Source organism: Strix uralensis, chromosome 6, assembly GCF_047716275.1.
Source record: "Strix uralensis isolate ZFMK-TIS-50842 chromosome 6, bStrUra1, whole genome shotgun sequence".
NCBI lineage: Eukaryota > Metazoa > Chordata > Aves > Strigiformes > Strigidae > Strix > Strix uralensis.
Window position 1 is genome coordinate 38,031,077 of NC_133977.1, and position 24,425 is coordinate 38,055,501.

The 24,425-nt window shown below is 38.8% G+C and overlaps 1 protein-coding gene across 2 annotated transcripts; it reads left to right on the forward strand.

Annotated features, from left to right (window-relative positions):
- The first annotated feature begins 254 nt into the window (after nucleotides 1–254).
- On the forward strand, nucleotides 255–24,211 carry RAB3GAP1 (RAB3 GTPase activating protein catalytic subunit 1). 2 transcript variants are annotated; one of them, XM_074873740.1, is made up of 25 exons: nucleotides 255–355; nucleotides 439–494; nucleotides 1,311–1,386; nucleotides 2,670–2,802; nucleotides 3,033–3,111; nucleotides 3,802–3,921; nucleotides 4,522–4,687; nucleotides 5,467–5,566; nucleotides 7,998–8,079; nucleotides 8,896–8,964; nucleotides 9,692–9,765; nucleotides 10,470–10,562; nucleotides 11,919–12,088; nucleotides 12,413–12,511; nucleotides 12,832–13,004; nucleotides 14,005–14,059; nucleotides 14,342–14,680; nucleotides 15,785–15,922; nucleotides 17,526–17,753; nucleotides 18,245–18,341; nucleotides 18,435–18,538; nucleotides 18,648–18,763; nucleotides 20,035–20,137; nucleotides 21,684–21,704; nucleotides 23,003–24,211. In XM_074873740.1, the coding sequence occupies exons 1-25, from the start codon at nucleotides 338–340 to the stop codon at nucleotides 23,243–23,245; spliced, it is 2,952 nt and encodes a 983-aa protein (XP_074729841.1). In that variant the 5' UTR covers nucleotides 255–337; the 3' UTR covers nucleotides 23,246–24,211. The 2 variants fall into 2 exon arrangements, with proteins under 2 accessions (XP_074729841.1, XP_074729842.1); XM_074873741.1 differs by lacking the exon at nucleotides 21,684–21,704.
- Nucleotides 24,212–24,425: the final 214 nt, after the last annotated feature.

Here is a 24,425-nt window from a genome sequence, read left to right on the forward strand (position 1 = left end):
ATCAACTCGGGCCCTCAGCTTCACCCCGCCGTGAGATAATCGCCGCAGCGGGCGTCTCCTCGGCAGCGCCCATGAGGCACTCCGGCCCGCCGCGAACGCGGGAGGGCCGCCCGGGTGTCCCCTCCCACGGAGGGCTGCGGGGAAGGTCGCCCGGGGAATGGGGTGACTCTACCGCCACCGCGGCGGGGAGCCGGTCCGTGAGGGAGCCGAGACCGGGCGAGGCGGGAGAAGGCGCCGGGCGGCGCCGGGGCGGGACAGCTCGCACCGCCCTCCGCCGCCTTCCCGTGAGCCTCCGCGCCTGGGGCGGGGGGTGGGGGGGTCCCGGCAGCGGCACAAGATGGCGGGGGACAGCGAAGTGAGTGTTTCCCCCTTTCCTCCTCTGTGCGCTCCGCCGAGGCGGCCTCCCCGCTTACTGCTTTTCCCGCTCTCTCCCCGCAGCCCGAGTCGGAGGTGTTTGAGATCACAGACTTCACCACCGCCTCCGAGTGGGAGAGGTAGGTGCTGCCGCTGGTCCCGCTCCCCTCACGGCGGCCGCCGCGGGCGGGTCACCGGGGCTCTGCCGTGCCTGCCCCGGTCCGCTCCTGCCGAGGGGAGCCGGGCCCCGCGCCTCGACAGCCGGGAGGGGCCGCCTTGGCCGGTACCCGGTGGCGCCCGGAGCCTGGTCCCGGCTGCTCCGGCGTTACTGGCGTGTCTCGGCGGCGGCGGGTCAGGCCGCAGCCTGAGTGAAGAGGGGCAGTCAAACTGTGTCTGAACTGAGTGAGAGGTCTGGTTTAGTGTCTGTTCGCAAGGGATTAGAGTAAACATCTAGAAGGCTTATGTGCTTCTTAAGTAACTGCCTGATTATTAAAACAGTCATCTTATAGCTGAAGCCTTTAAAAGTTAATAGAACAACGTACAAGAAAATTTAAGGTCAATAATGCTCTGGCATTCTTAATGTATTACTTTTTAAAATGCTTTTTTTCCAGTGACCGTGTCTATGACAGGAGACAGAGATTCTAAGCGTTGCCTTTTAAATCTGAATTGAGTTCATAACTATGTCAAATGTTTGTTAATCTGTGAAAAATGCTCCTAACAGTTGCTAAAAGTATCATCTGAAATGTAAACATAGGAGGATCCTTTTATTTGTACAAGGAAGTAATTGTTCTGTTTTTATTGAGATACTTGTGGTTTTTTTATTGTTTGGTTTTTTGGTTTGGGTTTTTTTTTTAGGAATTCCATAGTAAGACAACATATTGCCTGCTTTTAGGGAGCTGAATTATAGTACAAGCTTAGTGTTTGGTAAATATTAATGCTTTTCCCCTCCCCAATAGATTTATTTCAAAAATAGAGGAAGTATTGAATGACTGGAAGCTTATTGGGATTTCTTCAGGCAAACCTCTAGAAAAGGTCAGTTACTGCTTCTGAATTTTCTTTTAGAATTTGAACTACTAGCTAGTAATACACATGTATGTTACATATATTGCTGTTTTCTTAAGTGTAGTAGATAATGATTTGTATTGGGAGACTTTGTAAAAGATGCAATTTGACAAATGGTTAGTGAATTTATTGGTGGGCCGTCTGCCAAACAGGCTATTTCCCGGGTAGAGTTGGATCTTCATATAGGGCCTAGTGATTTTTTTATTCCATGTTTGGAATCTAGAAACATGGTTGAATCTGTTCAAAATTTTTAAGGAGTTTCTTTTTGCCCTGCCTTGTGCCTTTGTCACACCTCACATACTTATGGTTGAGGTTTGCATATTAATATTTGTGACTCAGTATGTTTCATAGATCGGAGAGATTTTTTTCAAAGTCTAATTAGAGCCTTTGTGGTGCTTTCTCAGTCCTGTAAAATGCAGAGGAAATTATGAGCTCTTCTGCATACTAGTGCAAATAATTGAATCTGTTCTGGATTGAATGACTGCTGTGTTTCCAGAGGAATTTTATGATTCTTAAATTTAGTCAGGGTACAGAGTATTCAGAACAAGAACTTATGTTATCTAATTAACTAGTTTTCAACCTTAGCTGTCAGTGTATTCCTACACGTCTTCTTTCCTAGACCAGAGCTCTCTTCTTGATTTCTAGTGAGCAGACACCCTTTACAGACCAAAGGGTTGTCTGAGTGGCTTTGTTTTAGTAGCATACAATTCTGTACAGTGATGTTCATTTTTTTCCTAGAAACTTTCTATGCTGTTTTTTTGTTTAAAAATTAATTATCCTTACACAGAAGTTTTGCAACTTATAGGTACAAAATCATTTATCAGTGAAAGCATATGTAAAGTAAACATTAAAGTAGTATTTGTGTAGAAAGGTATAGATATAGACAAAATACCAGGTGGGAAACTTCTGTCTTTGGACAAAGTTGAGGGTGCCTACGCTTAAGATGCGTAGTTGCATATGAGAGGATATATCTGCCTCTTTATTGCCATATAATTCTGAGGACTTCCCGGGGATATCTGGTCCTTGAAATGAACGTGGTTATTGGCAACATGGATTTTAGCATTCAGCTACCTTTATAATTAAGTGCTTTGAGAATTGTCTTCTTTTAAATTAAACTGTGCTTAACTATTTAAGAATAAATATTTAGCAGTAGAAAAAGATAAATATTATAGGTCATGTAGGCAGTATACTTTTTAAGGCTTAAATTTAAGGCTAAATTTATGTGAACAAATAATATCTTTTTTTATATGCAGGGTGTATACACCACAGGAGCATGGGAAGAGAAATTGGATGAAATTTCATTTGCGGACTTCAAATTCTCAATTGCCCATCATTACCTTGTACAAGAACCCAGTGACAAAGATGGGAAAGAAGAACTGGTAGAAGGTAGCTGATCGTTCCCTTACATGCCTGTAAGGATACAACAAAAGACAATTTCAGAATGTGGAATTCATAGTGCATTGATTTATTTCTGTGTGAAATTTTCTGAGATTTGATGGGTATGATCTGATATTTCTCCTTTTAGCATGCTTTGCATTCAACAAATTGCTCATATAAGTAAATTGTAAGTCAGCTGAATGGATGCCAGTGCTCTCATGTATCGATTTTTTTCACAGATGCCCTTCCTCTGCCTATGCAGGACTTGCTGTGCATGAACAATGACTTTCCCCCTAGAGCTCACTGTCTGGTAAGATGGTACGTATGCTGCTTCTTGTCTTTAATACAAATAAGCGTAGCAATTGAAAAGTCTTTGATGCTGGCACGATCACTTGTATATTTTTTTTAATTTTTTTTTTCCCATTTTAAAGTTAAAGCTTGATTAAAATGTTTCTTTGTACTGGACACAGGAAAGGAGTGCAAAAAAACCCCACCATAGTGGGCCTATCTTTACTTTTTTTTCCCCCCAAAGTATTTCTTTTCTGAATTTCATGGACTAACCAAGCTTTTATATTTGTAATATTTAGATGCATTCTTAAAAAGGGAAGCTGCAGCACCTTAAGAAATAACAATAATCATATCCTTAGTAATACAAATCTTTAGCACATTATAGCATTGCTCTAGAGAGATTGTTTTTATGTATAGTTACAGTTGTTATTAACATAAAGTAAAAAAATCAGGACTGATAGACCTGGAAGTTGTCACATTATTTTGAGTACAGTGTTTGAATGCTCTTAAGCTCTGATTGTTTGTGATTTGAGAATCTGCAGCACTCCACACCCACTCAGTTCTTGACCTCTCTGAAAGAGGTAGTCGCATCAAAGTAACAGATTTCACAGTCTGTTGGTGACAGGTTATTCAGGTTACAATATTTCTAAAAATTTTGTGTTTCAGCTGACTTGCTGAAAACCAAAAATGTGTTCTTTTTGTCTCTCTCTCTCTCTTCAGGTATGGCTTACGTGAGTTTGTGGTAATTGCTCCGGCTGCAAATAATGATGCAGTTCTTAGTGAATCCAAATGTAACCTTTTGCTGAGTTCCATTTCCATTGCGTTGGGGAACACTGGCTGGTAGGTGAAAGCACAAACCTTTTTACATGCCCAGGTAAAACTCTAGCATACTGCTATTGTGAAGAAAAAGTATTAAATTGTTAGCAAAATACATGCAGAGTATGTATTTGAACCATAGTATTGTTACAGAAGGATTAAAAAAACCAAAAAGATTTCCCATGGAAACTTTAAAAAGATTGATTCGATGTGTTGTTCATATTAATCATTGTTAAAAACATTAGAGGCTTTTAAAAGCTGCCAGAAGTTGTTGGAATAGCTGGTATATGAAACATAACTTTTGGAAGAGGATTTCTTCCCTATGTATGGTAACAGTAAGTTTCTAATCCTCCTCAAAAAATATGTAAACTGAAAATTAGGTGAATGAAGTCATTGATAGGGTGATGCTTATGACATGAGAATTTGTTAGGCATTCCATTTAATAGTGAAGTTAACACTATTTTTCTTTGATTCCTATTAAGCGTTTTAAATTGTGTTCCACTAAGAGAAAATATATTCTGAAGACTGAAATTATGTTGAAATTATGTTAAAATATTTAGCTAGTTTTAAAGACTACAAGGCTGCATGACATTTTAAGTAATCTGAAATATTCATATTTTATAGTCAGGTACCACTATTTGTGCAAATACATCATAAATGGCGACGAATGTATGTTGGAGAATGTCAGGGTCCAGGAGTTCGAACTGACTTTGAAATGGTTCATCTTCGCAAAGTGCCGAATCAGTATACTCATTTATCAGGATTACTGGATATCTTCAAATCCAAGATTGTAAGTGCATCTGAATATAACTGATATTAAAAATAATTATTTTATTACCTGCTTGCTTTGTAGATTCCCTTCTGTCTTCTAGGGATTTTTTTTTTTTTGTAAGGATGAGGCTTACACTGCTGATACCAACAAAGTCTTTTTCCAGGTATCACCAGTATCTAGCAATAAAGAGTGAGAATTGGTATGGGTTTTGTTCCTTAGTGTTACCACCTTCTTCCATTTTTATTTTCCACTGACTTGTGAAAGAATTGTCTGTTTTACAGTCTCTTTGTAACAACCCTCTCTTTCCCCCTCCCCAAAACAAACTCTATTTTGCTATTAAAAAGGAGAAGGGAGGGTTGGGGTGGGTTTTTATTCTGGTACTTTGTAGCTCCCTAGGCTAAGAGCAAAGAACAACATGATGAAATGTGAGGAGTCTGATTGGACTCCTTGTTTATGGAGCTGTATGGCTGACTGCAACACTTCACAACTAATATTGGTAGTCGGCAATCTCATCAAAAACTGAGGAGAAAAATCCTTAAGGAAAACCTAATGCTTTCTGGGTCAGGGTTATTTCTCAATTACCAGTTAAATGGAGCATATGAATATCTCATGCATTTTAGAAAGCTTATGTGCTTACTTTTACCTGCTTGTTGAGCAGTGGCTTTACTAGTAATGCATGGGATGTTGCAGTTATGATTAAAAGAATACAAGGTATCATAACTAATTTGTGTTCAAGGCCTGGGGTGTTTGAGAGGATGTACTCTTTACATTGAATTTTTTTCTCTAATATTTTCAAGGGATGCCCTTTAACACCACTGCCTCCGGTTAGCATGGCTATTCGGCTTACGTATGTACTTCAAGACTGGCAGCAGTATTTCTGGCCACAGCAGCCACCAGGTGGGGGATTTGTGTCCTCAGAATAACTTGTTTTAAGATAAACAGTCAATGATAAAGAAAACGTTTCTGTATTTTGCCAGGAGAATGAAAACATTTTCTGCATTACTAGGAAAGGCTTCAGTTACAACTGAGTGCCATCCCACTCCCTATGATAGCTTAGCAAGCTTAAAGCTGCTCTGAAATCATGTCTGTGGCTTATGGTTGTGACAGGTGTTTTGATTAGGGCCATGCCTAGAAATAAGCTTTTTTTTTTTTATTAGCGTTTAAAGATACAGTGATACTTCTAAAATGGTAGTATCTGTCTGGGGAGAAAAGGGTGACTGAGTCTGGATCTGTAAGGAATCCTGCTCTGAATGCCTTAGCAAAGCATTTGGATTCAGATTCTAGTAGGTGCTAATACTTCACAGGGGTATTAGTCAATTATTTCCATAAAGTAACTGATTTTAATACTTCACTATTTAAGTGTAATAACAATGGGAAAAGGAGAAAGTATTATATAGACCTCATTTGAGGTAAAAGTTTGGATTTTTGTTATTGTTTATACAGAGCTAAATAAGCCAAGCAGTTGATTGATTTATTTTTTCATGCAGAAAAATTTTCTGATCAAGCCTTTTACGAGGGGCGAAATGGGAAAAGTAATGTATAGTCTTGAATTTAAAGTATATACACCAGATTTGCTAAGTGTATGCCATAGTGATGCTACTTAGGAAAAAGAGAATGAGTTTGCTCACTTGGTACTCTCACAATAAACTCATATATTTGCTTGGTGGTATCACTTTCAAGGTATCAAGAATTTGTTTTTAACAGACTTGTTTCTATATAGGTAGTATCAGAAAATAAATTATAAACTTCTCCTGGCTCAAAAGTAAACAAGTCTATAGGATAAAGGTAGATGTTAGTTCTTCTTAACATACGTTTTATTAGTAATGTGGTGGTTTAGGTACAAGGTGGTGAAGCAATTAAAATGCCCAAGTTCTATTCTTGACTTGGTAGTAGTTTTACGTAATGAGGCTAAAGTATTTAGGGCTTAGAGAGGACAGAACCTGTGTGACCTTGGTCTGGTTACCTAATTGTTTGGCTTTCCTTTGCCTTAAAAAAAAAAAAAAAAAAATCTCACATTAATCAACAGTATGTTTTGAAGAAGTCTGTAGTGAAGTTGATCTCGTGTGCTTTGTACCTAAGGAATGTTGAAAATGTTTAAAGAGAATTCTGCTCTTTAGGGTCAGAGAAAATCAGTACTGTTTTAAGTGATAGTTTCTCTTTGTAAGTAAACCAAGTTTACCTTAAGAACTTGGGAAGCTAGTTCTACAGATGTTATTTTTTATTATTTCTGCAGACAGAAGTTAGTATTTTCTGTAGTCTCTCTCTGCCTTGCCATAGTTATTCACTAAGTCGGGTTCCTGGTTTCTGATGGAGTGGTACCACTCTGATCATATGTCTTGATTTGAGCAGTTTGAATAAATTCTTCTCTTTTCAAGGATTCTGGTTAAGGGAGCTAGTGGCATAGTGTATTGCAGAAGCTGGAGATGGTCAACATCTCTTTCACTGCTGTTGCTACATGCACTTGTGGTTTTATGTTCATTGGGAAGAACTAGATCTGTACTTTATTACCCTCACTCAATTAGCTCTTCTCAAACAAAACCAAATAATTTAAATGCATGTTTTGTTGTCTTTGCAGAAGAAATTATGTAATTAAGTTATCCAAATACTTTATCTGTTCTAATACCTCACTTGTTTTGTATGTAAACAGTTTGCCAGAAGTTTTTAAAATTAAGGATCAGATGCTGTAATAGCATTATTATAGTGGCATTACATTATTACATAATTACCCATTTAAATTTTTGCTCTGTGAAGGCTGCCTGGTTTTGGTTTATGTATTTGAAGAGTATAACATGGGAAGTGGCTGAAGGTGCTGGGACGGCTCTTTACCTGGGATTACAAGGAATCTCCCAGATTATTGTGTTAAATCTTTAACTGTAGGAGACATACCACTCTTTCAATAAAATTGCCAACCTTTTAGAAGTAGTTGGTTTTTCACTCTGCAGAGTTCCTCTTCCTTTTCTGCTTGCAACTGATTTCCTGCCTAAAGATTTTTATGGCAAATTTGTGTCTGTTTATTCTTGTGTCAACACTGACTCTTTAAGGCTGCCTTTATAGCTATCACTTTGCCTGTGTGAAGGGAATAACCTTCCCTCAACATGTATTACAAGAATTTTGAATGTCCTGTTGCATGATTACTTCCCAGTTTCTGCTGGAAACAATTACTTTGACTTCATGCTAGGACTGTGTTTTCATAGCTCTGTCACCTTAGCTGCTCAGCTATTCTCTGGTCATCCTACATGCTGCAGGCTTTTTACTGTGAAATTAAGATGATGTGCTTCTTAAAATATTTAATAAATTCTGTATGGAAAATGTATTGATCTGTCTTCAGATATAGATGCTCTAGTTGGGGGAGAAGTTGGAGGCCTTGAGTTTGGGAAGTTACCATTTGGTGCCTGTGAGGATCCTATTAGGTAAGATAAGAGTTTAAAAACCTGTGTTTTATAACTTCCTTAATGGAGGACTTAAAACTATGTTGTTTCAAATCTTAGCTTTGCCTGCCTAGCACTTAGTATGTCCCTAACAGATACTTAATTACTCAAGTACATAAAAAACATCTGTGAAAATTGTCTAATGATATTCAGAGTTCTAGCTCATAATTCTTCCACCATAAACTTCTAGAGTATTCCACTTATCTCTGAAACTATTATGTTGAAATATACTATACTTAACTGGAGATAAACTTTAAAAATGGTGTGTCTTCATTCAAGGGTTGGACTCGCTCTCATCTTTTACTTTGACACTTGTAAAAGACTTAAATTGAGAGGGTCTGTAAAGTGAGTTGTTATGATCTCCCTATGTCCTCTTCTGAACACCCCATCACCACTTAGCAAATCTAGGAATCATTTTAATGTATTAGACATTTAATGCTGTAGGCAGTTAGTGGAAGTTTTTTTTTTCCACTGTACCTGGATACCTAGAATCCAATGCACAATCTCTCCTTTTGCAGAGAGGAGTTGTGAGAGAGTCCTGTATGTCAGGTACTAGGAGAATTTAGTGCAATACTGGGTGACATGCTGTTGAATATCAATAGAATGTACTTGGTGAGAAAACTCATTGGAAAACATGCACATTTCTGAATGTAGCTGCAAAATACATAGAGGGACTTAAATATAAACTATCGCAAGGACTTAAATATAAACTATCACAAATACTTTTCACAATCTTAACTATGATAGAGAGAACACTTTCTGCTAGCACTGAAAGATTTAAATCTTATTTTGTTTCAGTGAGCTTCATTTAGCTACCACGTGGCCTCACCTAACGGAAGGTATAATTGTTGACAATGATGTTTATTCGTAAGTATTGTCTGAATTGCAAATACCTAGAAGTGTACTTCATTTGTTAACTACTGCATTTTAGTGACATCTAAAACGTTGTGTGTGGCTTTGTGTGTGAAAGAACCCATTTTGAGGAATGCTAAGGTCAGTTGATAGAACATTTCATTTGGGAAAACACCTTTTGAAATGCATTTCTGTGTGAGAAAATATTATTGTATCGTAATTTCAACAGATCACACACCTATTTTTTGAGCATATTCTCATGCTAGACTTAAGTCTTGTGTATTGCATATTTTTTGGGAAAGATGATAATGGAACGTGGAAAGCAAAAAGAATTAACTGAGTGACACCCCTTTCCCAAAAACTATCATCTAGGTTTTATGCTAAGCCTCCTGAAGAGGAAGAACACAGTATACTGATACTTAAGAAAGAAGAAAAAAAAGTGGTTTATTGTTTTAATTAATGCAGAAATTAATTTTCAACATTAATATACTTTAAAGGAAGACAGTTTAATTGTGTTGTGACTGAAATGTTCTCATGTGTTTCTTATTCATGTTACGCATGTATACGAGAACAAGGACTCTTGCTTGCATTTTAGTGTTTGCATGTTCTTGTGTGTAATGTGGCATATATTAAGGCTTCCATGGCCTAACTGGCTATGAAATTCCATTTACTGGGAATTTGATGCTCATTTCTTGTGTACTTATGGTGCCAGCATGACACTTGGGATTTTTTTGTTTTGAAGTGACCTGGATCCTGTTCAAGCACCCCAGTGGTCTGTGAGAGTCAGAAAAGCAGACAACCCTCAGTGTCTATTGGGTAAGACATCAGAATTCCCTGTCTCCTCTTATGGCTTTTAAGTTGTGGAGTTAGGATTGAATTGTTGGTTACCCGGTGACTTCTGTTTCCTTGTTCCCCTTAATTTTTTGAGTGGACAATATTTTGGGCTGCTTTTTCAAGAAAACAAACTTTGCAGAAATGTAAGTTTCTATTCTAGTTATTCCGTGTCTGTGTACCATGAACTTCACTGCTGTTCTTACTTCACCAGGTTCCAGAGAATAAGCATTTACTCTGTGTGTGTTCTGTGAAAATTTAGATTTCCTAGAATCTTTAAATTTTATCAAGTGCCTTCTGCATATATCCATTTCCTTAGCTGAATCAATCTGTCTGACAAGCAGGATTGATATGGCTGGAGAGCTGTTGTCCATCCTCACCTTTCAATTTGTGGGGAAAAGGACTTCAAAACGAAAAAAAAATTAGCATGCTGCAGAAGTTTCATCTTGCTTTGGGTGAAGAAGTGGATTAAACTGCATGCAGAACTGCTCTGAAGAGGTGTCTAGGTGTGCATTTTCCTAAGCTTTGGTTGTGTGGTTTAAAGATATTTGTGCTTCAGAACAAATGATCATGTTCTTGGAGATGAAAAGATAAAATTTGCTGTCCCTTAGGAGTCACTTTGAGGGTTAGCTTATTGTTCAATGAGATTTTGATTGAGTAGTTGTTCAGAAATTTTGTTTCTCTTATAGGTGACTTTCTTACCGAATTCTTCAAGCTTTGCCGTCGGAAGGAATCAACTGATGAGATACTTGGAAGGTCTGCATTTGAAGAGGAAGGAAAAGGTAAAACTAAAATCTTGATGATTTGTGTTATTTGATTTTAATTGGTAGGCATTTTCTGGTCATTGCTACATGGTATAATTTCTCAGGAATTCTAGGCAAGCTTAGCTCCCAAAGTCCCAGAGGACAATTGCCTCTGTTATAGTTGGGTGGGTTTTTGGCTGGAAAACAAGAGTTTAAAATTTGATTAGTGTGTACAAGAGCTGGTTTTGAGCAAACATCAAACAGATTTGTCTGCATCATTTTATGTATTTTTGGTTTTTTTCCACTTTTTTCTGCCTTTTGAAGTATTATGTAGTGCATATTTTAACAGTCAGTTTAGAGAGACTTTAATCTGAGAGGCTTTGCTGTCATCTTCCAAAAAAACCCCCAAAACCACCAAACAAAAATAACAAAGTAAAATTATCTGACCAACAGTACAGATAGTGATATTTTATTGATGTCTCTCCCTTTCTTTCACTTTTCTTGCTGTATATGGTGAATATTCCCTTTTTCCTACCTCTTGTCACCCTCCCTCCAAACATGGCCCATATCAGTGTGTTTTCTTTGGTTATACGTGGTCTTAGTTTTGAAGGTGCTTACTAGTTAGCTTAAAAATGTGTTAGACTGAGTATTGTATGTATTACTCTTAGTGCCTGACATACAGTCTCTTTAGCCCTCCTTATCTCTAATTTTCATGAAATGTTTGCCAGGAGGTTTTCCAGGCTGCTGGTAATTATTCACTTAAATTTGTCTGCCCTCTTTTTAACAATGTTAACTCATTTTATCATAAGAGAGGTTCTAAAGTTTAGCAGCACCAACTTTGGAAAAAATCTTTTGATTTGAGGAGTTTACCCAAGGACTCTAATAAAACAGAATAGTGCTTAGAGCATGTAAGGTTATATAGTGATAATAGTGGATTTATTTAAGGATTATCTTAAAGCTCTAACATAAGCTTGAGCAGTCCTTTTTATCTGCAATGTATTCGTTGGTATTATGTATTAAACAAAGTTTAAACAGTGGCTCTTCAGTAGGCTTTTTGCTGATAATTTGCCTGTAATTGTCTGCAAGCATGCAGTAGTACTACAGTAGGTGTCAGGCACTATCTACAGCCAACTCAGTCTAGATTTCATTCAGTAAATTAAATCAAAGACAGTCTTTGACTCCTTTGTGACCTCATTCTGCTGCTTATCTTTGTGGCTAAGAACAGCAGATATAAGGTATGGAACCTGACAGCACTGTACAAGGGTGTAGCTCTGGTTAATAGGGTGTTAAAAGTCAATATGGGGTAAGTAGACTGAATGTGACAGGTGAACTTTTAAGGGGAGATGGTCTAGTTTGGGTTTTTTTGTTTTGTTCTAATTATTTTTTTTTTTATAGAGGTTGCTGATATTACCCATGCTTTGTCAAAGCTCACGGAGCCAGCACCAGTCCCAATCCATAAATTATCAGTCACAAATATGGTTCACAGTGCAAAGAAAAAAATTCGCAAACACAGAGGTGTAGATGAATCACCTTTAAACAATGAAGTTCTGAACACTATTCTTCTGGTAAGTGAGCTGTCCAAGCACGTTAAATGAGTATAAAACATGTATTTCATGCTTCCACTGATGCATTTGGTTTATAGCAGAGTTATAAATCAAAGTCTCTAATGTCAGTTCCATTATTTGAATTACATTGATCAGCTTCTTGAAGCAGCCTAAGTTCTTACAAGTCTGTGCAATATAAGTGAACTGAAAATGAGCTCTGAACTCTGCTAACAGTTTTAATTATAGGAATTGCTGGTATGTAACCAGCAGTAGCTTTGTGGAGAAAGTGGGAAAAGCAGGAAGAACATACTGATGGAAGTTTGGATTTTTTTTTTTGTCTCCAAGTTCTTATTTCCTGATGCTGCTGACAAACTCGCAGATGGATTTGAAAGCAGAACTAGCGCTTCAGCAGGAAACAATCCTCCTCCAGAGAATGAAGATTATGTAAGTTTTACTGACTGACACTCCTGAGAGAGAAAGCAATTTTGAGTGTGTGTTCATACAGACTTTGCTGTAGTTTCCCTATGTCTTGTAATAGAAAATTTTTGGAAAAAGGAACTCACCTTTGTGGAATCTCTAGGTATAAGCAGTGATTTTTTTCCCTTCTAATTTTTTTTTTTTCTTCCAAAGACTGTAATTTTTGGTAGCTTATGCTTACACGCTTAAAATGTTAGTTAGCTACTTGTATTGACAAACAGGAAAGAGATCATATGGTTTTGGAAAAAATGTCATTGTTCCTGTATTTCCTGCTTTCTTTTGTGTAGAATCTCTTCAGTCAATTTAAATCTGCTCCTTCTGATAGTCTGACGTACAAGCTAGCTTTATGTCTTTGTATGATAAACTTCTACCATGGAGGAGTAAAAGGAGTGGCACACCTTTGGCAAGAATTTGTGTTAGAAATGCGCTACAGATGGGAGAACAACTACCTTATTCCAGGGTAAGATTTTTTTTTTTTGTTGTTGTTGCTTTGTCATAGAAAATGTTCTTTGTTTCAGGAACAGAGTGAGTTCACTATAACTGAAACATACTGGGTTTTTTTTTAATTGAAAATACTATCCTCTATTTTTATTACCCTGCTTCCTTAAAGCATGAAAGAATAGGGATTAGGGAAAAGCATCTGTGCCCTCCTCTGAAAACTTCAAGATGCCTGGAGGAAGCTCAAGGTAAAGAGCACTCCACTCTGTGAACGGGGGGCTGGGGGTAAAGGCTTATGTGAATGCTTGGTTTCCAGTTTATCATTAGATGAAAATGAAGGAGCTGATATAGTCAGAAACACCTTGGCTTTGTAGTGTAGTTTTGCCACTTTTCTAAGGGAGCTGTTCCAAGTTCCTGCTGGTGTAGTAGCCTTTTTGGGCAGCTAATGCTGTCTCAAGTATTCCAACCCTTCTAGGTTATGTCTGCTGCAGCAGAGCTTGCTGCAGACCAAATGAAATGTTCTGTCAAGATGAGATATCAATGTAGAGCAAAAATACATCCTTTATTTTATTATTTTTTTAAATGGGATGGGCTGGCCATTTATTTGCCAGTTTGCTTTCAAGTGTTTACACTAACAAATAAAATTGAGCTTGAAATTTATAGAGATCACTGTACTGTATCATAGCAGCTTTAAAAGTAAAGTCAAGTTTTGTTTGAAAACAGTTACCCTTGTAACATCCAAATGGTAAACTGATGAGGAAATGCAGGGTATGTCTGTTTCGTACTAGTGTGAATGGTGTCTGAGTTTCAGAAATGACCTCTAGGAAATAAATGTAGTTTAACTTCTGGGCTTGTTCAGTCACTAGTCTTCTGAGACCACAGAAGAGCAGTATAGTTGAAATGCTGGGGGTGGGTTCAGTGTGGATATTTGTCTCGCTTTGGGATTTCATATGATTTAAGACCACGTGTGTGAAAGATTCAACTTTATAATTGATAATGGTTACACTTCTACCTTTTGTTAGATTAGCTAATGGCCCTCCAGATCTGAGATGCTGTTTACTGCATCAGAAACTTCAGGTAAATATCCCAAATTTAAGAATGATTTTTCTTCTAAGGAAACTGTCAAAGTCATAGCAATTATTACTTAACTATTTTGTTGTTGTAGTTTTAGTTATGCTTGTATTATTGGGTCTGGACTTCATTTCTTGGGAAAATCTTTGTTATAGCAAGAAGTTCAATGGAATTGTTATCTTTTAGAATTGTAAGAGATTTCTGATGACTCTCCAAGTTTTTCTGTGCCATTGTTTCCATAAGAGAAGCAATTGCTGAATAACTTTTTTTTTCCCTTTAACTTGTTAGATGTTAAATTGTTGCATTGAAAGAAAGAAAGCAAGAGATGAGGGGAAAAAGGGGAGTGTGTTTGATCGCTCACCTGGTGGTACTTCTGGTGATAACCTTGATAAGGAAAAAGAAGTTGGCAAGTCTTGGGAATCGTGGAGTGACAGTGAAGAGGAATTTTTTGAGTGTTTAAGCGACACGGAAGATCTTAAAGGAAATGGGCAGGAAAATGGAAAGAAAGGAGGAGCAAAAGAAGGCAACAAAGAGCCTGCAAACATAAAACCAGAAGGTCGTCTGCATCCACACGGAAAGCTGACGCTGCTGCATCCAGGAGAGCCTCTCTACATTCCAATAACACAGGTTGGGTAGCAAGAGCTGAGCCAGATGTGCAATACAACTCTCACGCAATATGGCTTATATCTAGGATTGTGAATTGTATATATTTTGCAGGTTATAGCTTGATCTGTTGTTAAAATTGCTAAGTGTTTTTGGCCTAAGACCTCGTTTTCCATTTTAAAAACTTAATGAGGCTGTTAAACTGAAATCTCATGTGCTCTTTGTTTTATTTGAGAATGGGTCTCCTTACCAAATTTCACTCAAAACAACTTTTTTTTAAACAAGAATTAAGCTGTCTTGTCTACCTTAAATTTAGGTTTCTTTTTATTTCCAGCTCTTGAGGCATTTTCCATCCCCTCTTTACTTTCTTTCCTGTAAAGTAGGAACTGCTGTGGTCCTTCTACCATGACAATTTCTAGCTGACTGACTACTTGCTGCTACTTTTTTCTTTTTTCTTTTTTTTTTTTTTTAAAAAAAATTCTCAACTTACATCTAAACATCCATAGTCATCAGTTTTTGGTACCATTATCTAAAGCAGGTTTCTCATCAACTAAAAATGTTACCTAACAAAGACTTTCTTGTAGAGTGACTAGGGATGAAATAGGAAGCAGTGGTGTCAGAGGAAGTAGTTTGAAATCAACCATGCACAAAGAATACAGTATTTTTCATTCACTTGACATAAATTATTTTTAATGGATGTTACTTTGCATGGGTAAAAGGTATGAGGAGAGTGTAGCCAGGCAAAATATTGTCAATTAATTATGTGCTGACAGTATCCACGGCAAAAATTCTACATTGCTTTAGGTGGATTTTCATCTGTCTCAACAAAATAGTGTCAGTCAAACATTTCCTGGACTTCATCTGGATTTTGGCATTTTAACAGTATATCCTTACATTGTACTTCATTCTCAGGTTGTTTTCTTTTTCATTTCTTTTTGCTAGTGTCTTATTCAGATGCACAGCTTTAGGCTAAACAGTTTAAGCAGTAGAAATTTATGTTTATTTTCTTTGAGTACACATAAAGTAGAATGAACTTTTGGTGACAGGGAGTTTTCCACTCCTCCTTCCTTAATAAGGGCTAAATCTAGGAGAGGCTATTTGTAAACTTGTCTTTTTTCCACATTACAGGAACCAGCACCCATGACTGAAGATTTGCTGGAAGAACAGTCTGAGGTATTGGCAAAACTAGGGACATCAGCCGAAGGGGCTCATCTTCGGGCACGCATGCAGAGTGCCTGCTTACTCTCAGATATGGAGTCTTTCAAGGTAGTACTACTGGAAAAATTCTGTGAGACTGCTTTCTTCTTAAACTATCCTTGCTTGTGTTGAATAATTTTGAAGTTTTCTGACAAGGTTTCTTTTTTCCTCCACAAAACAATTTCAAAGTAGTTGAAAGTTGAAAATAAAAACCTATTGATAAAACTCTTGGAATACTTCAAAATCTACGACTCCCCACTCTATTACCCTGTAACATTTCAGTAAATTTGCACAATGAATGTCTGTGGAAGGGGAAAAAACACCAAAACATAGAGTTGATAATTTGGAAATTAAAACTCGGATGAGCCCATACAAAATAATGTCAGAAGAAAACTGAGCATCGAAGTCCTGAATCAAAATTACATGTCCCTCCCTCCCACCACCTCGTAGGTTTCATTTAGTGTCTCTTACCTGCACTTCCTGCTGTGTCTGGCATTCTAAAATGCACCTTTAATCAGACTCCAAATTAATAAAATATAAAGGTGGTGTAAAGAAAAAAAAAATCTATGAACACGTTCACTGTTCTGTATTTAGACTGTGAGGAGGTGGACATAATTTTTAGGTATAGTTGAAGATGTTCTGTTCTTCAGTAAGAAGGATGAGTTACCACTATTTAGAAGTCCTATACAGCTGTTCATCAAATTGGGACTGGGCTAGCTGTGGTTTTGGGTAATTTGTTCTGTTTCTTTTCTGAGCTCTGCAGAGGGAGCTAAGAGCACATACACTGCTGTCATCAAAGGATCTCAAAACTCTAAAAAAATTGGAGATTCTGTCATGAAGTAGGTTTTTTTTTTTTTTAAATTACTGTAATGTTACTTTGTACTAAAAGGATACAGGTGTGCTGTAGAGTAAGTATGTTAACATATCAGCATTAGTTTATTAGTAGTGACTCATGTCATATTAGATATATGTAGGAGTTCTATTTCTATGGTGCAAGTGATCTAAAAACTCAAGAATATAGAGCTATAATTTGAAGCAGAAGTGTACTCTTGATCAAATAGAAAGCTGGGTTTCCTTTTATATTCTAGACCTATGGATGTATGTGTTTGTGTTGACATTGCGTCTGTGAAAAATGAAGTTGTTTTGTTTGGCGGAGGTTATTTTTTTAAGTTCACCTTTTCTTCTTCCTTTAAAAATGAATTTTGTTACTGGAATGTTAAAAGATGGAAGGTCACTGCTAAAAGCATGTTTATGCAACTCAGTAATTCTTTTAGGCGTGGGCTGTCTTTCATCTCTTTAATAGCTTACACATAAAAAAATTAGTGAAAATTCATATTTATTGCAAGTATCAGGTACCAGATAGAAGCTTGACCTCAGTATAATTTTGAATTTGCCTGAAATAACTGATGAATGTACTGTTTGGGGGTGATAAGAAGGTTTCTTTGCTTTTGCTGATGGTGTGGGTTTCACCCCTTGCCCTTGCCTTGGTTTATGCTTTATTCCTTCACCCTCCCAGGTCTCTTTCCTAGTGTACAGTCTGGTGGCTGAAGAGAATTCCCTGAGTTTTGGCTCCTAGCCTGTGCTCTACCCACTAACCCCTATTGCCTTCCTACCCAGGTTATCATGTTCTTACAGGATTTTTCAGGCACAAACTTTGTCCTCTTCATTCCAGGCGGCTAATCCTGGCTGTTGTCTGGAGGATTTTGTGAGGTGGTACTCCCCTCGGGATTACATCGAAGAGGAAGTGGTTGATGAAAAGGGGAATATAGTAATTAAGGGCGAGCTGAGTGCCCGAATGAAGATTCCAAGCAACATGTGGGTGGAGGCCTGGGAGACAGCAAAACCAGTCCCGGCCCGGAGGCAGAAGAGACTCTTCGATGACACTAGAGAGGCAGAGAAGGTAAAATGCTCTGTGGCTAGTGATAGTCTGATCTGTAATGCTTGTACAAAACTTGCTTCTTTCTCCTGCAAGATTTAAACATTAACACGTCATTGCACCGCATTCTTGGAGTTATTAAACTGTTTTGTACGTGGCTTAGGGTTTATCAGAAGTTCTTGCTGCCGTACAACAGTGTGTTTGAAATATCTAAAGTAATTAGTGTGTGGAATGTAACTTCATAAGCTGCATTACTTAAGTACTTCTTTGAATTATTTATCTGCATGTATGTGTTAAGAAACTAGTGTTCCTAAAACATAATTATTTTTAGTTTCATTCTAACCTGTTGGGTTAGCAATCACTGAGGATCAATGTAAAAACTACCTATTGAGCCCTGTTGTACAACAGTGCTCCCTTCTTGTGAATTCTTCAATGTAGGTGCTCATCTTTTGTAGTTAACCTTACCTTTGGGAAGTAGTTTTGATCAGTAATGTATTAGTTTTGTAACGTTACAGGTGCTTCATTACCTCGCAGTTCAGAAACCAGCTGACCTTGCAAGGCATCTCTTGCCTTGCATTATCCATGCAGCTGTACTCAAGGTAAAGGAAGAAGGTAAATAATGTTTAATAAATTATTTAAGATATTTCAGGATGAACACTGATGCAATAATTACAACTTCTTGCTTTTTTTTTCCCCTTCTAATAGAAGCAGTAGAAGATATATCTTCAGTTAAGAAGATTATTAAGCAGATAATATCCCATTCCAGTAAAGTTCTACGATTCCCCAATCCAGAGGACAAGAAGTTGGAAGTAAGGCTTTTGTACTGGCTGGGGCTGAAAACCTGATAGGCTTTTACAGTGTTCATGGGAGTGCTAAAAGAATATCTTTCTAATTTTCACTTTTATTAAACTCCTGCAGGAAATCATTGCCCAGATCATGAGTGTGGAAGCTATCATCGCCAGGGCCAGGTCTCTGAAAGCAAAATTTGGGGTAGAGAAATGTGAAAATGAGGATGAGAAAGAAGATCTACAAAGGTGACTGATAATTTTTTTTTTTATCTTCCCCCATCCCAGTGTTTTTCTGTTTTTCCTCTGATGCCCCTTGTTGTTTCAAAACTTAGGACAGATGGAAGTGGTGATAATACAGAAATACTAAGGAAGTGTATTTAGTAGCTATAAACATTACATGTCCCTGTCCTGAGGCTACCTAGAGATGTTATATGTGGCACACTAAATGCCCCTCTAAGTAGCCATCTCTTTGAAAACATGTGATACAGGTTACTTGAATGGAATTTGGTTTTATCTTGATAGTACTGGCGATTTAATTTATTTTTTTGTAAAAGGTACATTTGATGAACTTTGTTACAATAGAGGTAAAATTAGAAGGATGGGGAACTTAGTATTTGCTATAACTAATATGGAATGAAATATACACCCCCCACCCCCTCCCCAAAGTTACATTTTCTTATTCTAGTCTCCTTACTAATTTGAAACACATTACTGAGGAACCGTATGAATGAAAAGCAATGAGCCATGTTTCATTGCTCCACTATCTGCTGTCGGATTATTTACTTATTGCTTAAGATGACTAATATGTAACGTTAAAAAAACCACATTAGCTTCTTGCTGCTGTGCTGTGAGGGAGAGATGATGTTTTTGTAGAACATGCTGGGAGTTCAGGGGAGTGATGTCTGACCAGCGCAGTATCTTTGTGCTCAAAAAAGTTGTCATATTGTTACTTCTGTGTGGCTGACACCATGGAGTCTTTTCATGCTGAATTTATGCATCTGCATTAGGAGTCTGGGTTCCATTTATAGTTAATTGAGAGAAGCAGGTCCTCTCAGAGGCTGAATTGCACCTAGGTGTTAATTGGCCCTGCTGCTGGATGGCAGCCGTGTAATCCTGCCTTTCCTGACCTCACCTGGGAGGCTGCTGGGTTCAGCTTAGTTTTGACCTCTGCTATCTGTGAAAGAACAGCTGCTTGTATTAGCATGAAAGAAAGAGCAACAAGGTAGGAGGGAACAAGGAAAGGCTGAGGGAGGTTTAGTCTTTAGGGTAGAGGGAAAGGAGTAAAGGCGTGAAGAGGTGATGATAGTGTTTCAGTGGGATGCTGAGAAATCTCAGGGGTTTTTTGTTTAAACTTTTAAAATGGAGAACTCCTGAGAGGGCCTGCCAGTTCTGGCTCTGTGCAAATGATGCTAGGTGGAGACCTCCTCACAGGAAACAATTCTGGTTTTAGATTAGCAAACTGGATACAGCTGAGAATTAAACATTCCTTTTTCCTTTTCAATAATTTGTACCACCAGATTCGTAAACTGTCTCCTGGAGCAGCCAGAAGTGTCAGTCCTTGGTGCAGGAAGAGGACCTGCTGGTAGCATTATTCACAAGCTGTTCGTGAGTGCTCAGAGGGTAAGAGAGAGCTCTTGATTGCTTTGCAGACACTTCTAATTTAAGCAGTATGAGGCAACGACTTGTCATATGATGCCAGTTTATTTTGTCTGCGTATATGCATGTATGTCATAAATGTGCTTGAGGTTTTTTTTTTGTGATGTTCAACGTAGTTTTGGCAATAGCAGAACCTTGCAAGATGAAAGAAGAGTAAGTGACCTGGGATGCTAAACAATTAAAGCCAGCTGGGTAGATAGAGGTGTCATTAATGTTTGCTTTACTTCAAATGGTAACATCGGCAATGCTATTATGGCACAAATTTCTGCTTTAGTCAAGTTACACAATATGTGTAACATCATAGTGAGAACAATCAAGTGTGGTGACTGTTTCACATAGGAATGTAGAGAAACATGTCATAATAGTAAACATCTTAGGAGTGACTTTTTAGACTGAGGCTTGTACTTGGAATACTTGAGATTTCTTCTGTGGAAACTAGCGTGCTTAAGGAAGTTTCAGTTCCTCTCCAGTACAACGCTACATTCAGTTTACTTATTGCCAGTGTTGCATCTGTTTTCTGGAAATCCTTCCCCAGCCTATATTGGTATAAATATTCCCTTTTCTCTTAAGCAGTCTTTGTAAGAATTAGCCTTAAAAGAATCAATTTCCAAACTTCTTGGACTGCAGTCAGCCTTCAGTTTCTGTCAGAATTACACCTGTTCGTAGCACCACATTATCTAACTAAAATTTAACTACAGTGGTGCTAACAAGATAGCACAGTATTGCAGACGTCTTAGAGCCTGAAATCCTGTTTGGAAATCATTGCTGTAAAACGGTGTGATTGGGTATTAAACACTTCTAAGGTGTGGATGCTTTTATAATAGTCTGTATTTTGCAACTCTGCATAAAAAGGATCATTCTGAAAACAGACTGTGGTTATTCTGAGAAATGAAAACCAGAACACTTATTTTATCCTTCTAGTCTCTAGGGAAAATCTGGTTGCAGATCCCAGCATGGCAACCAGCCTCACTTACAGACTTCCCTGTAAAGCCTAAGACTCTGCCCTGTGAGGTTTTTAAAGCTGAGTAAGAGTTTCTAGTGTTAATGTTTGATAAAGATGTATGTAAATTTCTAGTTCTAGTTTCTAAAATTTCTAAATTTTGTTGCGTTTGTAACATGAGTAAGTAAAGCTAGGCTACAGATACTTCCCACAAGTAGCTGGTCACTGTTAATTAAGACTTCTTAGTAGGACAGGAGCTGACTTGCTACAAAACCCCCTCATGTTTAATCTGCCATGAATTATTTCAGTAGAGAGCTGTTTGGTAAATAGAAGTCAAATGACTTCTTTGTTCATTACCTTCAGAACCTGGACTCCATTCTGAGTTGTGTAAAAAGTGTGTTATATTCTCAAGTTTTCCCAGGAAAATGATGATAGCAAATGCATGTTCTTGGAAGTAGAGTGCATGATGTCTCTTAAACCTACAATCTCCTTCTAACCTCTTGTAAGTCGCCTCTGACTTGCCTTTGTTTCTGTCTTTCATCACTGGTTCTTTTCTCATCCCTTTCCAAGCTGACTGAATCTTCTGATGAGGTAACCAACTTTGTCCCTCGTTTCCCACTCATCTAGCTGCATAGAGTCGAACCTTTTGGTAGATATAGTACAGCAGCCTGAATAGTTTGTACTGTTGTTCACATATTAAGCATAAAAATAATTTTGTGTTTCCAGAATGGTTTTTCCTCATTCACAGACTTTATTTTTACAGCCTAACAGGTAGTGAAAAGAGAGAGAAATCTTAAAACAAATATTTCCTCAAGTGAATATTTGCTGAAATATGTGGCATTTCCTTTATGTTCTTCTCTGGTTTTTATTTATTGGACAGCCAGATGTTTTGGGGAGGGAAGTAGTGATGGGCCATACCTGAACATCACCATCCTAGGTCCCAGTACTTACTGAAACTACTGAGCTTTTTGGTCAGAGAGAGAGGGGTTTGGGGAAAAACTGGGGTGACTGTGTGAAGAAGTGTAGCAAGGCACCACCTGTTGGTTTTCTAGAACTGTTCTCATGGGAACAAGTGGCATTTGTCCCTGGTGCTTTCTTGTGTGGCACAGGCTGCAGAGCTGAGTGGGGCCGGGTCCCTGCTCCTGGGGGGCGTGTGGGGGAGATGGGCAGGAGCAGGCGTGACCAGCTATGGGGCCACGAGGATTGTGCAGGGGGGCTCTGCCACACCTCAGGACACTGATAAACTTGAGTTGTGTGCACTTCAATTAGAACCCTATAGGGTATTGGGGTGTGTATCTCTATAAATATACCTATCTCTATGGAATTAGGCTGTGTGTTTTGGGCTGACTGGGGCATGCCAGCCCTTCTTCCAGTATTCAGACTTCAGTGTTGCTGCTTACTGGCTCTGAGGCAGCGAGCGTCGGTGGAGATGGTGCAGCATCTCGCTTGCTCTGCACTCTCATTTTGGCATGCCTCTTGCTGGCCACAAAAAGCACGTTCAGGAGCGTTTTGAGTTCAAAAAGGCAGGTGACTTTTTGTCAGGACTCCAGTAGTGGTGCTAGTTATTTTTTAGAGGAGGCTGGCTTGGCCCTGTGCAGCCACAGTGAGCTGCTTGGGAAGAGGGTGTTTTCAGCTGGCCAAAACCCTCACATCACACTGCCAGGAGATCAGGAGCTTAGGCTGAGCTTCACCACCCACACGTGAAGGTTCTTCCATTTGATTGTGCGCAGTTTATTTCTTGACATCCCATTAGTGTCTTGCTCTGTGTACACACAAAGCCTTTTGATGTGTTTGCCATTTCTAATCTTCCTCTGTTCCTCTTAAGATTTTCTGAATCCTGATGTTAAGAACCAGCTTGCCCTGTAATTATACCTCTGCTCTTCTTTAAGGTTTCTGCAGTGCCTCCGCTTGATGAAGAACTGAGGCGATCGGGTTCCTCAGAGGAGCGACGACTCAACGCGGGCGCTGTTTCCGATTTCCCGCTGCCCACGGGCCGTGAGGTGATTTTGCGCACAACAGTCCCCCGCCCTGCCCCTTACTCCAAGCCCTTGCCCCAGCGCATGTACAGCGTGCTGACCAAGGAAGACTTCCGACTGGCGGGTGCCTTTTCAGCAGATACGACGTTCTTCTGACGTAACCAGCTGCATTACTGTGTCTTCACAAGCAGCGTGCTATTGCTTTTCCTCCGGGAAAGTTGATGTTACAGACGGACGGGCTTGTGGGGAGGAGACGAGGTGGTTGTCATCAGAGAGGGAGTGTCGTGGTCCCAGGGACAGAGCTGAGCCTGTAGCAACTCTGAGCTTGGAGGTCCGGAATGGCTTCACCAGTAGATTTCAGCAGCTCTCTGGGGAAGAAGGGTTAGCAATCTCCCCACTGGCCAAAGGCAGCCTATTATTTTTTTTGCATTAGCTTGTTTAAGAATGGACATGAATGGGCTGTATGCAAATACTTCATGTTGAAATTCATGCAGAATGTGCTGCTTTAGGGTTCTTAATCAGACTTTACCAGGTGACATTAGTCCACATAAATTGATGTGCAAGCATGAAGTAATTTGTATTTATTGCTGATAATAAACATTGAGCCCAGTATTTTTAGTTAATCACTAAGTTGCAAATACTCTTAAAATATCATTATTTAAAGTATACAGTACATTTTAGTTCATGCTAAACATGCATTGTCCAAAAACATCTTGTCTTGGACACTTCTTCCAAACAGAAATAAATATGTGGGGCTCTAACAGGACAGTAAGCCTGCAGTGGCTGGCGCAGGCTTTGGGTACTTGCTCTCATCCTTCCCTGCAGGCAAGGGCCAGAGCTGGCTCTAGGGGATGCGTACAGAGGTGCTTTACTGGAAGCAACTTGCTGGGATTTACAGAGACCCTGTGAATCAATACTGTGTCTTTGCTCTGATGCGATGAAATTCCATCACCTGAACCCCATGGGATATCATGCAAACACTATGACATGGATGTGCCAATGTTGCTTTACAACAATTGTCTGTTTTAATGAGAATAGGCAAAGTGTTAATTTACAGAATGAAATGTAAAAACAGCTACAGTATTGCTGACATTACTTAATAAATCTGAACTTAGTCTGTGAGCACTGGTATGGTTTTGTCAAAACACCTTTTAAATGTCATCCTTGCATCATGTGACCTAGGAACAGCATTGTTGTTCTGCCCAACAGAACATCAAGTACAGAAGCTTAAGTTCTGCCCAATCTGTAGGGCCCCTGGTGTTACCATAAAACTTCTTTGAGGAGAGCAGGGGCAGGGGCTAGAGTGTTTCCCTCACACAAAGCTGTATCAAGTAGA

Excerpts from the sequence above, each read along its gene's own strand:
- RAB3GAP1 (XM_074873740.1), top strand. Across the intron at positions 14,681-15,784 it reads TCTACATTCCAATAACACAG|GAACCAGCACCCATGACTGA; the intron begins GTTGGGTAGCAA and ends TCCACATTACAG. Across the intron at positions 15,923-17,525 it reads CAGATATGGAGTCTTTCAAG|GCGGCTAATCCTGGCTGTTG; the intron begins GTAGTACTACTG and ends TCTTCATTCCAG.